At 38.0% G+C, this 15,700-nt stretch overlaps 1 protein-coding gene across 3 annotated transcripts; it reads left to right on the forward strand.

Annotated features, from left to right (window-relative positions):
- The first annotated feature begins 817 nt into the window (after nucleotides 1-817).
- Nucleotides 818-15,075, forward strand: LOC141905957 (uncharacterized). Of its 3 annotated transcripts, none has more exons than XM_074795085.1 (6): nucleotides 818-924; nucleotides 1,059-1,122; nucleotides 3,426-3,592; nucleotides 6,888-7,020; nucleotides 9,140-9,340; nucleotides 13,822-15,075. In XM_074795085.1, exons 2-6 carry the CDS (start codon nucleotides 1,101-1,103, stop codon nucleotides 14,856-14,858), a joined length of 1,560 nt encoding a protein of 519 aa, XP_074651186.1. In that variant the 5' UTR covers nucleotides 818-924; nucleotides 1,059-1,100; the 3' UTR covers nucleotides 14,859-15,075. The 3 variants fall into 3 exon arrangements, with proteins under 3 accessions (XP_074651186.1, XP_074651185.1, XP_074651187.1); XM_074795084.1 differs by having other exon boundaries at nucleotides 821-894; XM_074795086.1 differs by having other exon boundaries at nucleotides 821-894; nucleotides 9,143-9,340.
- The last annotated feature ends 625 nt before the right edge of the window (nucleotides 15,076-15,700 follow it).

Genomic DNA, 15,700 nt, shown 5'->3' on the forward strand with positions numbered 1-15,700 from the left:
GAAAACAAAAACAACTTAAGTGAAAATTGTTGTTTATTTCTGAATGCAAATTCCTCACTGAACAAATTGATGCATAATAAAGGTAGATAAACCGATTATTAACGAAATTACGGACCAAAACGTCGCACGGAGAGTAGGTGTGACAGACAGTAGTAGTGTTAAGCCTACGCGATATAAAGAGGTGACCGGACACGGGAAGAGCGACCGCTCGTCACTGAGCGGCGTTTATTCAAAGTGTGACTTATTTACTACTGACAAAAACAGCTCTGGCCGGGCGCGGTGTTAAAACAGCAAAAAACTGCCGGTATTCATTTTTTGTTTCGTGCACACCAAAACTACATAATTGAACAACTAATAAAAGAAACCAATAACTCGACTAATGTCTATTTATTAATGGATGAGACCTATTTTTCTGATATTTTGCTTACTTTTTGGGATACATATTGGTAACAATGTTCAAATCCAAGAAATTTCACAAAATGGAGGATTTTCTCTCTCATTCAACTGGACTTAAGGAGTCTTTTTGCCAATCCATCTTATCGGTACAGAACTGGAATAATATCGGATATTCAGGTGTTGTCCGTGACTTTTGGCATTCTGTTAAGACATAAATGAGGTACGTATCCCAAAAAGTAAGCAAAATATCCCAGAAAAACAGGTCTCATCCATTAATAAATAGACATATAGTTGATGCTGACCGTAAACGGTACTAGACTTCGGTTTAAAAAAATGGGAACCCGTCCGTCGTCTGTCATAGGCTGCACATACATTATAATAAAACTGTATTGAATTGAATTCAAAATTGAATTGAATTTGGTCGAAACGGTTGGACAGAAAGATCTTCCTCTTTTCGCGAATAACAAATATTTGATGCTTATTTCTGGATTAGATGTGGTATTTATGATTCAGAACTGTTGTGTTGTTGTATGTTATCATTTTTTAGTGAATGTTGTTGTCAATCGAAGCAATTTCCATCGATAGTTTACCACAAATTCACAAATCCTTATCGATGGTCAGACTATTTATCACAGGAAACCATTTAAACTTCTATTTTCCAGGTTGTGTGTTGCTGTTGTGAATTTGAATGCTGAAAAACAGTTATGGGAAGTCGACAATATATGGGTAAGTCAGCAATGATTTATTTAGGCTTCTATTTCTTTTTGCCGAAGCATTATTAAGCTCTTAAGCCGATTTAAAGCTCAATTTTCGAGAATATTCATCAATCCTTCTAAACAGTGTAAAATGGATATAAAAACGATGATTTATCTGGACTGCACAACTCAGGTGATTCGATTAAGACCTATTTGAGGTATGCACACCCAAAATAACGAAATATCCCAAAAAGATCGTGGATAGCTATATCCATAAAAAATTCAAATAGCTCCAATCTTACTGAAAGAAAGCTTGTTGGAATGGGGAGGGCTCAAATAACAATATGCTTTTTAAATTTTTGAATTATCTTCATTAGTTTTTGAGATGTCGCAAATTGAAGTTTGAAAATTTGAGCGAAAAGTGTCTTCATGTTTCAATACACAAAAACTGTGATCTAAGAAGGCAATATTTCATGTAAACAAACTTCAATATCTCTTAAACTAAAAGAGATAGACTAGAAATTTAAAGAGCAATACACTCATAGCACTTTCAGGTGACAGTTGAAAGACCCAAAATTTTTATCTGATTCCAAATGCCTATGGTTTCCATGGAAACCAGCCGAAAAATGGTAAAATAATGAAAATATCGATGTTAGATCAAAAGTTATGATGTAGAAAGGGGATAGAATAACTAGTTATCAATAGTTTGTTTGCTCTACAGTTTATCTAGGAATATCTATGATTATATAGATTATTATTATTAGGTTTCCATGGTAACGGCAAGAAAAAATGTGAAATATTGATATGATTTCAGATGAAATTATTTTTTTCACTACATAATTTTTGAAATGAATAAACATGATTATCAAGGTCTGTCAGTTAGGTCTATAACCATAGGCTCCTATTGCAAATTGATTTAAATATACCAATTCTATATATTATTTGCTAAATGAATTTTAGTTAAGAAAAGCAGAAAATTAGGCTTGGCCTAGCTCAAAACGCTGAAATTTGAAATATATTCATGATATCATAATAAAATCAATCAGTTTAGTAACATAAACCAAGCAATAGTAATAATACTACTAATAATAACTAAATCATAATCCATTTGTTTTGTTTTGAGCTAAATTTCAACAATATTTTATATATATTTCAATTTTGCTGCTTTCGGAAAATCCCCTCAGGAGCCTCACTGTCCCATCACGCGCCTCTATTTTTGCCCGTCACAAGCCTCAATTCATCCCATTAGACGCCTCCCTCTTTCAACAGCCGCTTTACCGACGGGAGCGTAGTGGCGATTCGCACGCGCAAAAATTTTTTTTGTCGATCATTTAGCTTAATCTGTCCTAATATTCAGAAATATAGTGATGAATAATTATGAATCGGAAAATAAATACAATAATTCACCGCTAGACCGATGAATAATTGTTGAATATTGATCTCATCACGAGCAGCGCGGCGCGTCGTCATTCAATAACAAGTGCCGGCCGCCATTTTGTATCGCTCGCTTCAACGCAAAACTTAGACATCGACTTTTCCGGCAACGATCGCTCAGCCCCGACACGAAATAAAATCATGCAGTCTTCAGTATTTGAATTTTAAGATCCTAAACCTTCCGATTCCTGATGATTCGTCGCTTATTCCGGGTCCTAAGCTGACGAATTTTTCTCTTGAAAAAGGGTATATTTCGATTTCTATTTTCTTCGACTAAAATGCGGATTTATACCATAAACCAACCCCCAAGTGATAAAGATCGATCTTATTGGTTGATTCCAAAAGATTTTAGCTCATTTGCATTGATAGACAGGTTTTATGAATGATTTTACTACGCGATGTCAAAACGCGTAGTAAAAACGCGCATCACACTTTTCCTAATCAATAATGGTCGTCACAATCGATAGTGGCGCCCCGCGTGGACATGAACATACCTATCGTGGACAATAGAAAATAAATAGACAATAACAGCTAATAGCTAGTACCTAGCCGTCATTCTACAAACATCATCTAGGGCGAAAGTGCTCATATAAGGTTAATTTTCATCCCTGCATAAAGAAGTAATGCAACCATCAGCGACGATGTACGCTAAAATAGCGGAAATAGATACTCCGCCTGATCGGTAAAATATCCACTGCGTAAAATTAATGATATGGCTCTGGTTATGTAGTCAGTATAGAGAGTACGATAGCTCCGCTCCGGTTACGGAGTAAGGTAAGCGCAAGCGCAACACAGTAGAATTTTGACTTGCAATATTGGGATTCGAAACCAAACGCACCTCCAGGATCCTTGCCTGGTTTTGATGGAATTTCCTTGTTCTAAACGTTTTTTTAATTTCAGTGGATGTTACCGAGAAGTCATTGATGAAATCATTGCGGATTCATATACAGAAAATAGAAACACTGAGTGAAACGGAAGGGATCCTTGCATTATTTGATGAATGGATGAGCTTAAAACTTAATACAGTAAATGCAAATTCATTAGGCATTGACTGCGATCACATAAAGGTTCGTATGAAAAAATCGGTTCCAAAATTTAAATTTTTAAGTACATGAGTGAGTCGAGCGATCAGTTTAGCTTGCACGACTAGTAGTTGCGCAGACTTTTTAAACAGTCAGTTTTGTGCAAAGGTAAAAATGTGCGGAGAATTATTCAACGAATTAACTTAAATCCCCTAGTTGTATCAGTAGCATTTCTCTGGCTTATAAATTTATTCTACCAATCATTTAAGTTTATATCAGGGGTGGATTTAGACCGTGTTGTCGGAATTCTTTAGTGCCTTTTTAGCCCACTTGGGACGTTAGTCCCAGCGGGCTATTGCGTTCACTTTTCGTCCGCCGTCTGTCCGTAGATGGAATCCAGTTAATTTGGGAAGTTTTGAAGAAGCTTCAATGTAATGTCTTGATATTTATACGTGTATCTACCCTAGACACATCTTCAGCCCAAAAACCGGCCCTGTCAGAATCAAGATGGTCGACTGGCAGCCATTGTTGTTCGCCAAAATCAGCAATTTTTACACTTTTTTGAAGTTTTTGAGGGAAATTTTGAAGACGCGTTTATCAATTACCTTGATCTTTCGTTTATATTTGAATCTACCAAGGGCACATCAACATAAAAAAATTGGGTTGATTGGACTTAAGATGGCCGTCCTATGACCTGTTTAGTGCCCAAGAATGTCAATTTTGGCCGGAATTCTGGGTGCTGTAGCTTCCTACTGGTTTGTCATTTCTCATTGCAATTTGTGATGGGTATTCTTTGGAAAGGGATGTTTTATACCTGAGGCAGGTATTTTTGATCAGCCATTATGATGCAATTGGCGGCCATCTTGCTGTCATCAGTACTCATTGGTAGGTGGGAAAAAGTTTTTCCACATTAAATTTATTACTATAATCCATCGGAAATTAGTAGCCCATAACATGTTCTATGATTTTGGTGAGTTTCAAGGTCATTGGTTTTTGTATATGGTCACCAGGGGGCGTTGAATAATACAATAACTTAGCATTTCTATATTATATTTGTACCTGTGCATATATTGTTACCACTATCAATTGCAACGTTGTAGCTCATGACATCTTCCATGATTTTGGTGAGCTTTAAGGACATTAGTTATTCTATATGGTCACCAGGGGCGTCGAATAGTAGAATAACTTAGTATTTCCTTTAGATTGGTACCTAGGCATATTTTGTTGCCATGATCAATTGCAGAGTTGTAGTTCATGACATCGTCTATGATTGTGGTGAGTTTTTAAGGACATTAGTTATTCTATATAGTCACCAGGGGCGTTGAATAGAAGAATAACTTAGTATTTCCTTATTAGATTGGTACCTAGGCATAGGCCTATTTTGTTACCATGATCGATTGCAATGTTGTTGTTCATGACATGTACTACAATTGTGGTGAGTTTCAAGGTCATTGGGTTTTGCATATGGTCACCAGGGGGTGTTGAATAGTAGAGTATCACAATCAATTACAAAATCGTATGCTGCTCACATGTTCTATGATTGTGGTGGGTTTCAAGGTCATTGGTATTTGTATATGGTCACCAGGGGGCGTTATATATTGAGATTGTTAGATTGTTGAGCATTTGAAACCACTTCCCAAGTGGGCATGGTGTCCCTAGACCCCTAATTACTTTTTCTCTCTGTATCAAAATTTGCTGTTGTACCACCTGAGATACACAATAGATTTTTTTCCTCAACATATAACCTATGTTTCTTGACTAAATGCCTCTCAGAGATGCTCAGAAAGCTCTATTATGATGGTAAAATTTCAAAAAGTTTGCTGATACGCCTTCCCGCCAAATTAAGAATATATGCCCTTTTTATTGTCGACATGGTAACAACATGCCCCTGGATCCGCCCCTGCATGTCATAGCCTTAGTGCAACAGCACAGGAAATTCTTGGAATTTTCATATTCACAGGAATCAATGAGAGAGAGTTCCGTAGCAGTGGCAGATTTGCTACGGGTTTACTGGTACTACTTCATCAGTGATGCAATAGATATTAGTTTCAAGGGTTATTTGCTAATAGATATATTGATTTGAATAGTTTAGCTACCTGAAATTCATTTCGCACACATTAGTGTTTAATATCGATGAAAAAAAAAACATGTTTAGGCCTATGAGTATGTATGTGACAACCTGTCCACCCAAGAAATCTTGGGTGGTGTAATAATGAAGGAACTGTAGCCAGGGTTTATGTTGGTGTGAGCTTTGGCGGTAGGCTATAAAACCATGGCAAGTGAGGATGCACATGGTTAGCAGGTCTGCTTTTGTTCGTGCAGTTGGATGTTCTTACTACAGCGGATTCTTGGCTCAACTTTGCATAGGTGGCTTGTTTTGACAGAACATTTTCATGAAAAATTTCTATGCTTGAGGGGGATACTCAGAACAGCCCTGCTTTTAGGCAAATTTATGAAAATATTACAACATTATTGACAATACTAATGGAATCTAGGATTAGTACTTCATGAATGGTGAAAGGTTGACAGCTCTGATATTCATTAGTACCTATCGAATTATTTGATCAATTTCAAGGTTGTAGCTCATGACACATTCTATAATTCTTATGAGTTTCAAAGTCATTGGTTTCTAAATTTGTTCACCAGGGCCCAGTTTCATATACTAATCTGAACATTCCTAACCATTTTGAAATTGGCTATTTATCACCACCATGTTTCTCATTGTTACTGTGCTTGAGTAACAAGGTTGAGGATCTCCTTTGAGGATAAATTTGATACCCAGTCTATGAAATCAGGCTCGGGGGAGATTCTATATTGAATTTCGCTAAGTGTCGCTGGGCTGAACGAAAGAATTACTGCATGCTTTCCGTGCAATGTTTCGTTCCATAATTTCATTAATAACCACTTGATCTACCTTTATTCAGTATCAATTCGTTCAGTAAGGATTTTTCGCTAAATGTGTTTTTATTTGCATTATTTGCATTACACCAGCGTATTCTAGGAAAACAATGGCAGATAGATGAAAACAAAAACCAGTTCACGTGAATTCATAGTTTATTTCTGAATGCAAAATCCTTACTGAACAAATTGATGCATAATATGCGGAGATCGACTGATTACTAATGAGATTACGGATCAAAATATTGCACAGAGAGCATATGTAACAGACAGTAGATTGTTTTAGAACAATTTCATGGTCAAGTCAAACACACCAGTGGTGCTAGAAGTCTTTATTTAATTAATCACAGCAGAGGAAACACAGCAAGTTGTTGCCGGTTTATGTTTCTTGATTGAATCGTTTTTTGGATAATTAACTGTGTTTTTATCTCTTGATTTTTAGGTTGAAATTCAGGAAGATGCTCTCCTGAATTCAAACGTCATTGAACAGTTAGTGTTGAACGTTGATGAAGAAACTTGGAAGAAATGGAGAGAAAAGCGTTCTAATCAGACATTGACTACGACTAATCAAAATGGTACGGGTATAACCAATTTGTCGCGAGGAATGGGACCATTCAATAGGATCCAGTTCTCAGTTAACCTACTTGAGTTAACCCAGTGAAAATCAACTGTTCTCGAAAGCTATGTCTAACTCTAATTCACATCTGTGGGTTCAGGCTCCTGGGGCTGGTTCCTTAGTCAAGACTTAAGACCAAAAGTGGTCTGTTAGATTGGCTATAGAACTAAATTGGTCTTAGAATGGTCTTAAGTCCAAGCCCTCACGGAGTCAGGGAATTCTGACATTTTCTGAATGAAAATCGGGAGATCTGAAACAGACCTCAGTAATTTTTCTGAGGCTTTGTGCTTCACAGCTGTCTCTTTGAATTTCTGGAAAATAGCAAAGTTAGAGAGAAACAATTTGACAAGTATGGTCCGTGTCTAATTAGAGAGTGTGGCACTGGCTTAACACATTCATGTGATCTTCGCTAATGTCTCTGTTTTTATGCCGGTGACAATGGCACATTGAGCCTCAGTGAGGAAACAGCCCTTACCGATGACATCTTTTATAATTGAATCGAGGAATTTTTAGTCGGGAGTCAGGGAAAAGTCAGATTTGCGTCACAAGTTGGGGCGTAGGTCGGTTGTGACACGATTGTCAACGACTGTGTGTGACTATTTGCTCCCAGTCGCAAGAGCGCGTAGGTCGGTTGCGACAGTCGCCGAAAGTAGAACATGTGCGACTCATTGCGACTGGCTTTGCTGGCAGTCGCAACCCGTCGCTGGCAGTTGCAAGGTAGCGTAGGTTGGTTGGTCGCTGCAACGCGATCGTTGCTGCCGGTAAAAATGAGTTGCAAAGTTGCAAGACCGACCTACGCCCCGCTTAAGAACCCTGTTGCTGCGTGTACGAATGCGTGTGTTTACCATTAAGTTATGGGTGAAAAATTGATTTGATTAATGAATTCAATATGAAATTGTGTAAATCTGTTTTCCACGTATTTGGGTTGCGCTTCATAGTGCCAGTCATTTAGGCGCCATTATCATTTTAAAGGAACACAAACTTAATGATTGCGTTATAATCACACCCGCCTGGTATCATTAATGAACTTAAAGTTATCACAGTGCCACAAACTTACCGTAAAAACCGGCGTATAAGTCTACGCGGCGTATAAGTGGAGGTCGATTTTTAGACCTACATTTTATGATTTTAACATATATCCGGCTTATAAGTCGAGTCCCGTCTCTTAGAAGAATAATTACTAGTATCATTGTATTGAATAGTTTGTTTTGATAACGATGTGTGCCTTCATGCACGCGGCCACATGTCAGCCTGATTGCTGCTGTGTGTTAATCAATAGACTGTTACACACACTCAGGTATAATACACTACCATACAGTGATACAGTAGTGTGAGTCACATGCTATATATAGCCTAATGTATTAAGCGCTGCTATGAGCGCGCATATATGAATACATCGTTTTAAATAAAGCTGTGTCAAAATGAAAGAAGTTTTTTTCATTAAATAACTTTATTTATCATGAATAATTATTCAAACTGTTAAAGCACTGTTATAGTCTTTTTTGTCTGGTAGAATCAATATTTCTTGTGACCTGAAAATACTTCGTAGAAAACTGTACTCGGCGTATAAGTCGAGGTCAATAATTTAGTGGTAAAATCAAGGGTTAAAAACTCGACTTATACGCCGGTTTTTACGGTATCTGTAATTGATCAAATACGGTATATTGGCGCTTTTCACAAATTCGATATCAATTTCATTTTAATCAGTCAAAAACAAGCCTCAGTTAATGCAGATGACTATGAGCATTCATAAAACTATGAAGATGCATCATTATAGTAACCACTTAGTCTCTCATTAGTAACTTATCAATATTTGGTGCTGTGTATTATTTTGATGAGAGTTAGTAGGTCTTACCCTGTCACTGCAGTGGAACTGAATTTTGATAGATTTCTATATGATTCCTACCAATATTAAGGATATTGTTGGTGCTTCATAGACTTCTAGAAATATCATACAAGGCACACGTCCCTGGTAAAAAGGACGAGTTGGTTTGTTATGGTTGAATGAACAAACTTTCATCTTTGGCAAAATTTGACCACTGAATATTTTTTTTTTCTTTTTTTGGTTATGGTTACAGTAGATATGCCACCAGACAGTCATCAAAGATTGTCTATACCGGATTATCAGACTACTATTGATGATGTGATTGATAGATTTACGACATCCTCAACTGCATCAGCTGATGGCGAAGTTCTTTTGAATGTTCAACCAGTTGAGGAACATTTAGAAATGCAGTCAGATGACAAAAAACGTCCGCTTGATAAATCTGACTGTTTTGGTAAGTTACAATGCAAATGATTATTGAGAATTTAGAGTTTGAATCTTGGATTAAGGTACTGGCACATACCAGATGGTGCACCAATAGTTATGCATAGTGAAAATTGGTTCAGTATGGATGAAATTTGGACTGGATTTTTAGGCTCCCAAATTCAAATAGGATCAAACAAGTCATCGAGGAGATGTATAAAATTGCTTTTCCACTAGGTGTATGAAATATACCATATATGAAATATGAAATCTATATAATAGATTTCACCGAAAAATTATTTACTGATAATAAAATTTGATTCAAAATTCATTAAAATGTAGAAATTCAAGCAGCACGGTAACTGCAAAACCACTTGCGAACCTGATGAATCCTCACTTGCCACGGTAGCGGTGCTGGTACCTCATTGTGGTCGGTGTCTCTTAAGCGTTTAATATGTTTGCCTGTTTCAGGGTCAGACTCACATGAGACACGACCACTATTTCTTAAACCCGGCGATAATAGGAATGAAAATCAACTGAATTCGTTGAGGCCAGAATCACAAACGATTCGGTGTAGTTTGTGCGAGGAGACGTTCAAAAGTCGCGTTGCTTTACAAAACCATGAACATGAGCGACATAAACTTGGTGATGACTTCGTTTGTCATTTTTGCCAAAAAATCTTCTCTCGCCGACCGAATTTAAAATTGCATTTGAAAACTCACACCGGCGTGAATTTGTTCGCGTGCGACCGTTGTGATAAAAAATTTCCGACTTCGTGTAATTTGAAGCGCCACCTGTTGACGCATACGGGTAGTAAACCTTATCAGTGTGCATCGTGCGGAAAGCAATACCGTCAGTTTATCAGTCTTCAGACTCACGAGCGTCAATGCCACACCGGAGAACGTCCGTTTATTTGCACCTCGTGTCCAAAAACGTTCACGAGCGCTGCTTATTTGAAAAATCATTCGAAAATTCATTCCGAACCGGATAAAAGCGAAAATGATAGAAAAGCGAAATCGAGTGGTTCTAAGAGCGAAGTAGGTTGTAAATTGTGCCCTCGCAAATTCAGTAATCAGAAATATTTAGATATACACACACGGTGGTTACATCCCGATGTGGCACCGCCTTGCAGGGAAAAAATTCACGAATGCAACGAATGCGGCAAGCGTTATTCACAAAAGGGTCCGTTAATAGTTCACATGCGACGTCACTCCGACCTGAAACCATTTCTATGCGAAACGTGCGGGAAACGCTTTTACACGAGGAATAACTGTGTGATTCACGCTCGTTCGCATTCGGGGGAACAGCCCTATAAATGCGACGAATGCTCGAAACTTTTCAGCAGTTCTTACAATTTACAACGTCATAAACTGCTCCACTCTGGATTGAAGCCGTATTCGTGTAAACTCTGCGATCGTTCCTTTACGCAAGCGAGTAATTTGAAGACTCACCTGAAAACTCATTCTAAAGATGAGTTTTCCGGCGTAAAAATCTCGACGTCAACGGTACCCAGTAGCAGGGAGGATGATATCGTTAATCGATTGTTGTTCGAAGCTTGGAATCCGTTGAATTTTCAACAGAATCCAATTATTTTAACTTCTCATCAACTCGATGTTTTATCTGATTCACAACTCAATCCGACAGATTCTGTTTAATTTGGCGTCAGTTACACAGTAGTTGGTTAAACTGGACATCTAACTGACGTACCCTGAGGTGATGATTAAAACTGGATTGTAACCTTACCATGGTATTGATCAAATAGTTAAAGATCTAGTAATGTTTAAATAGTTACAATATTAATTGATAGTGATTAATTACATTACGATCTTAATTTATGTAATAATAATTATCTGTATTGAGTGATGGATAAATTAACTATTTATGATTCAAAAGTGTTGAATTTGAAGGAATTTTTACATCGTGTAGTTCATCTGATACTTATAAAGATGGCGCTGATGATGACATAATAGGGCTATATACTGAATTCATGTCAGGGTACCCAAAGTTTTAGTTATCCCTGTTTATCTGGATCTTTTTATGCATAGTACACGTACATACTTCAGTATGCGGTAAATGTCTCTTTTAAGAGGCATGGGAAACTCTACTGACTATTTTAAAGATCAAAAGCTTGATTTGTCATTTGATATGATCTCATTCAATAGTTAACTAACCTATATACCAAGAGAAATGTTTTTTTTTTAACACTGAACTTGAATAAATATCAGGGGCCAGTTGCTCAAAATTTGGTTCAAGTTACTCATAGGATAGTTGATAGGCCTATAGTAGTGACAAATAAACTTAACCAACAAACTTAAACAACCAGCAAATGACCCTGATTGTTAACGCGGGTTGCCCTAGCAGGCTTTTGCGTTTATTTTTTGCCCATCCGCCTGTTGATCCAAAGACATAATCCAGTTACTTAAAAAAGTTTCGAAGATGCTTCAATTGATTGTCATGATATTTGGAATGTATCAACCCTAGACACATCTGCAGCCCAAAAATGGCACTATCAGAATTGAGGCATGTGCTGTTTGCCAATAATGAAGTGTTCATAAATTACGTGCGCAATATCCAGGTAGGGAGTATAAGCCATTAGTGTACAAGCTGCATTCAAGCAGGTTGCAAAATGAAAGAGTACATGCGCATGTTTTTCACAAAACAAAAAATATTCCATTGACACAAAGAACAAAGTAAATGTAGTTATGTCATCTTTTTTTAAATTGTTAGTCGTGTCTTACATCGGATAACCCCCTCGGTAATCATGCCGGCAGATTGCCTAGTGTTCTACTATTCAAGGACATTTTACTCAGTTCAATAAAAGGACAAATAGGTTTTTCATAAACTATTATTTTGATGAATTTCATGCATGATTTTGTGAAATGAAGAAAAAATTTCCAGTGAATACATGAATTTTATAGATCTTTGTGAATGTGAATTTGACAAAAAAATCTGCGTGATTTTGTGAATCTGTTTGCTTTATTCCATGAATCGTGAATTTCTCGGAAAGCAACAATTCAATAAGGTCGGGGATAAAGAAGTTTCCAGTTTCTAGGAACCATTTTGTGGCGTTCCCTCGAGTTCCCCATTGTTGCGATTATTTGCGCTCATTTTTAAAACATAAGTTTTGATTGAATATCATAAAGCTATGCAGTCCCTCCTTCAGAGATGCTAGTTTTCCGGAAATATCCGGAATTCCGGAAATTTAGGATCGCCGATGTCAATTCCGGAAATTTGGTGAGAATCCCTCGCGGCGACCAGTAATGGCATGGACCGTAAAAGCGTTCGTTTGCTTGTACTCGTCGTCGCTTCTGTGTTATTTTATCTTGGTCTCCGTTTCCGAGGATGTTCTGCTACAATGTATATATGTGTGCTTGTGGTGGTATCTGTGCGTGCGTAGGTGGAGCGCCACTGTTGTGACGCCATTTCCAATTATCTTTACGCGCCGTTGTACATCGTCCCGCTGACGGCCAACAATGTGAAGATGCACGTGGTAATAATTAAGATGATATTTAATAAATATCATCTTAATTATTACCATGCGCGTGCTATGTCCTGAGGCACGCAGCTTTGTAACTTTCTTTTTGCCTGCAGCTGTCAAGCGGGACGGTCTGCAAAATGAGCACGCACGGAAAGATTGTCAGTCGGGAGTCGGCCGATATAAAGGCAATTGACAGCGGTATAAAAAATGAATTTAACTGGCACTGGCTAGAGTGTAAGGACAGTAACGGGGACTACTTATCGAACTACATTCGTAAGTTAGACTTAGCTGGCGTGGCGTACTGCGTCGTTTGTAAAGACCAGGTCAAATACAGTAGTGGCGGGAAAAAAGATATTCTTCGTCACCCGGATAGCGCGCGGCATAAGAAGGCAGCGAGGGATGTGAAGCACAACGAATGCCTGCCGTCGTATTTTCAGATGAAAGATGCCGATCGTGATACTGCATCTCCGGTGATGCAAAAACGCAAAATTTTTCCTGGGGGAGAATTTTTCTGACCCCCCGTTCTAATTCCGGAATTTTGGTACTTTGGCCCTAGCATCTCTGCTCCTTTGATTAACTTAATTTGTAGACCTTTTTAACTCTTTCAGTGAATTTATTCAAATTCTTGCATGAAAATGTGAATTTATACCCCCTATTGCCCCCCCTGCCCCTAGGCCTATAATCACAAAAATATTTGGCTGCTCCGTGACTTTGATTGTGCCTAAAAAGGTCATTTTTTGTCTGAATTCTCAGGCTTTTGGCTCTTTTAAAACCCAGTTTCAAGGATTGTTGGTTACTGTAGTGTATTAGTTCACCAGGGGGTACTGAAAATGGAAATTGTCAAGCATTTTGTGATCCATGGTGTCCCTGGCCCCTTTTTGTCATATCCACCTGCTCTTAAAAAATTCCAGCTGTGGCCTGCATCCTAGCCTGAAAAATGAATCCTGATTTGAAATGTTGATCTTTTTCAATGGAGCACAATAAAGATTTAACTGGGTGCCATATGATTTAAAGTTTTTTTTTCTATATTTCAGATAAAGATGATGAAGAAAGTGTGCATGTTTCAAAAAAGCGTCGAAATGAATCTGTGAATCAGCGTGAAAATCAGTTCATTTCGAATCAATCCGAAAATGATTCCCTCATGAGATCTATTATTAAACGGGTTCGAGCTGGAAAATCGGACATCGCCACTGATGATGCCGACGATTTTGTCTGTCAGACATGCAGTAAATCTTTCGCCTTTCGCACTGATTTAGAAGAACACGAATCGAGCTGTCGGGACTGCTTTACCTGTGAAGATTGCGGTAAACTGTACAAAACAGCGAAATCTCTATCGTTTCATCAGCGAATTCATCGGGGCGAAGGATTTCAATGCAAGGAATGCGATAAAGTATTCCCGCGTCGGGAATATTTAAAAGATCACATGCGGATACACACGGGAGAAGTACCGTATAAGTGTAGCGAGTGTTCGGCTATGTTTCGATCACGCAGCCATAGAACGAAACACATGCGTACGAAACACTCGAACGAGAAACCGTACGTCTGCAAGGTGTGCAACAAGGCGTTCATCGCATTGTACATGCTGAAATCGCATTTCGTCTCGCATACGCAAGTGAAAAAGTATCGCTGCGAAATTTGTAACCAGACATTCGGATTGGTCGAGAATATACGACGACACATGAAGATCGTTCACGCCAAGGCTCGCGAACACAAATGTCCCAATTGCCATCGTTCGTTTCAGTTTAATTATTTGCTTAATAAACACGTGAACGATTGCCATGGAATTAAAACCGAGGAATCTGTGGCCGCAATAGGTGATGATGAATCGATGGATGTACCGTTGCGAGTCCGGTGTCCGAGAATTATTGCTCGGCCGGATAAATCGCGGTCCGAGCGTAGGTTGGAACCGAAGCCCCTGCAGCTTGTCGTTAATGACCCGGATATGATTCTAGAATCGGTTGACAATGTCAACAAAAACCAAGCTTTGTATTTGATTCAGATGCCGGATGGACAATTACAGGTTTCAGCTACTGAAGATACTGATGATTCACAGAAATTCCTCATCGCTTAAGTTATTGAGTTAAGTAATTGAATTGTAAACCAGAATAGGGAATTCTCAATTATCCTCCCTATTGGCGGATAAATGTGGATAGCTGATGATGAACTAAATTTTTCTAATTGGGATTTCAAAATTCTGATCTTGGGTGGGCAATTGTGAGTTACTGTATTGCAAGTTTTGAATATTTCCTGTTATGTCGTCCAATTTGTCAAGTTTTTTTGAAATAAATTCATATGTAAGGTTTGTTCAAAACTCATGAATTTTTTGTTCAATTCTTTTTTTTAAAATTCTTCAGACACCATAGCTTGACCACTAATTTTTATTGGTAAGCCTAAGCTCATCATCGGATAGAGCTCATTGTTCGTCGAAATGTCTGATTGTGATCTTACAGGCGGGTAGAGCCCATGGTTCCCACAGTACAGGAAAACTGGGAAAAAATTGGGAATTTTGAAATAATTATTCCCCAGTTTGGAAATATTTGGGAATTTGAAATGTTTTTGTCAAATCAGGGAAATATTTGGGAAATTCACCTACATTTCACATGTTGCATTTGCCAAGGGCATTTGCTCAATTTCTCTAGAGAATCGCATTTATCAACCAGTCACCTCTAAAATGTTGACTAGCATGATGATATCTGTTCATGTCCATTTGGGAAATTGAAAAATCGCTCATGAAACACCCCTTTGGAAAAATCTGGGAATTTGGAATTCATTTAGCTGTGGTAACTATGAGAGATGAGCCAAAGTTTGATATTGGATTTCATTTGGCTTTTAAATTTACTTCTTGGCTATCTGACTTAACTTTCCTTTGCGGTAATGAGACGTGATGTACGAATTCTCCATGAATGCTTAATA

This window comes from Tubulanus polymorphus, chromosome 5 (assembly GCF_964204645.1).
Source record: "Tubulanus polymorphus chromosome 5, tnTubPoly1.2, whole genome shotgun sequence".
NCBI classification, from domain to species: domain Eukaryota; kingdom Metazoa; phylum Nemertea; class Palaeonemertea; order Tubulaniformes; family Tubulanidae; genus Tubulanus; species Tubulanus polymorphus.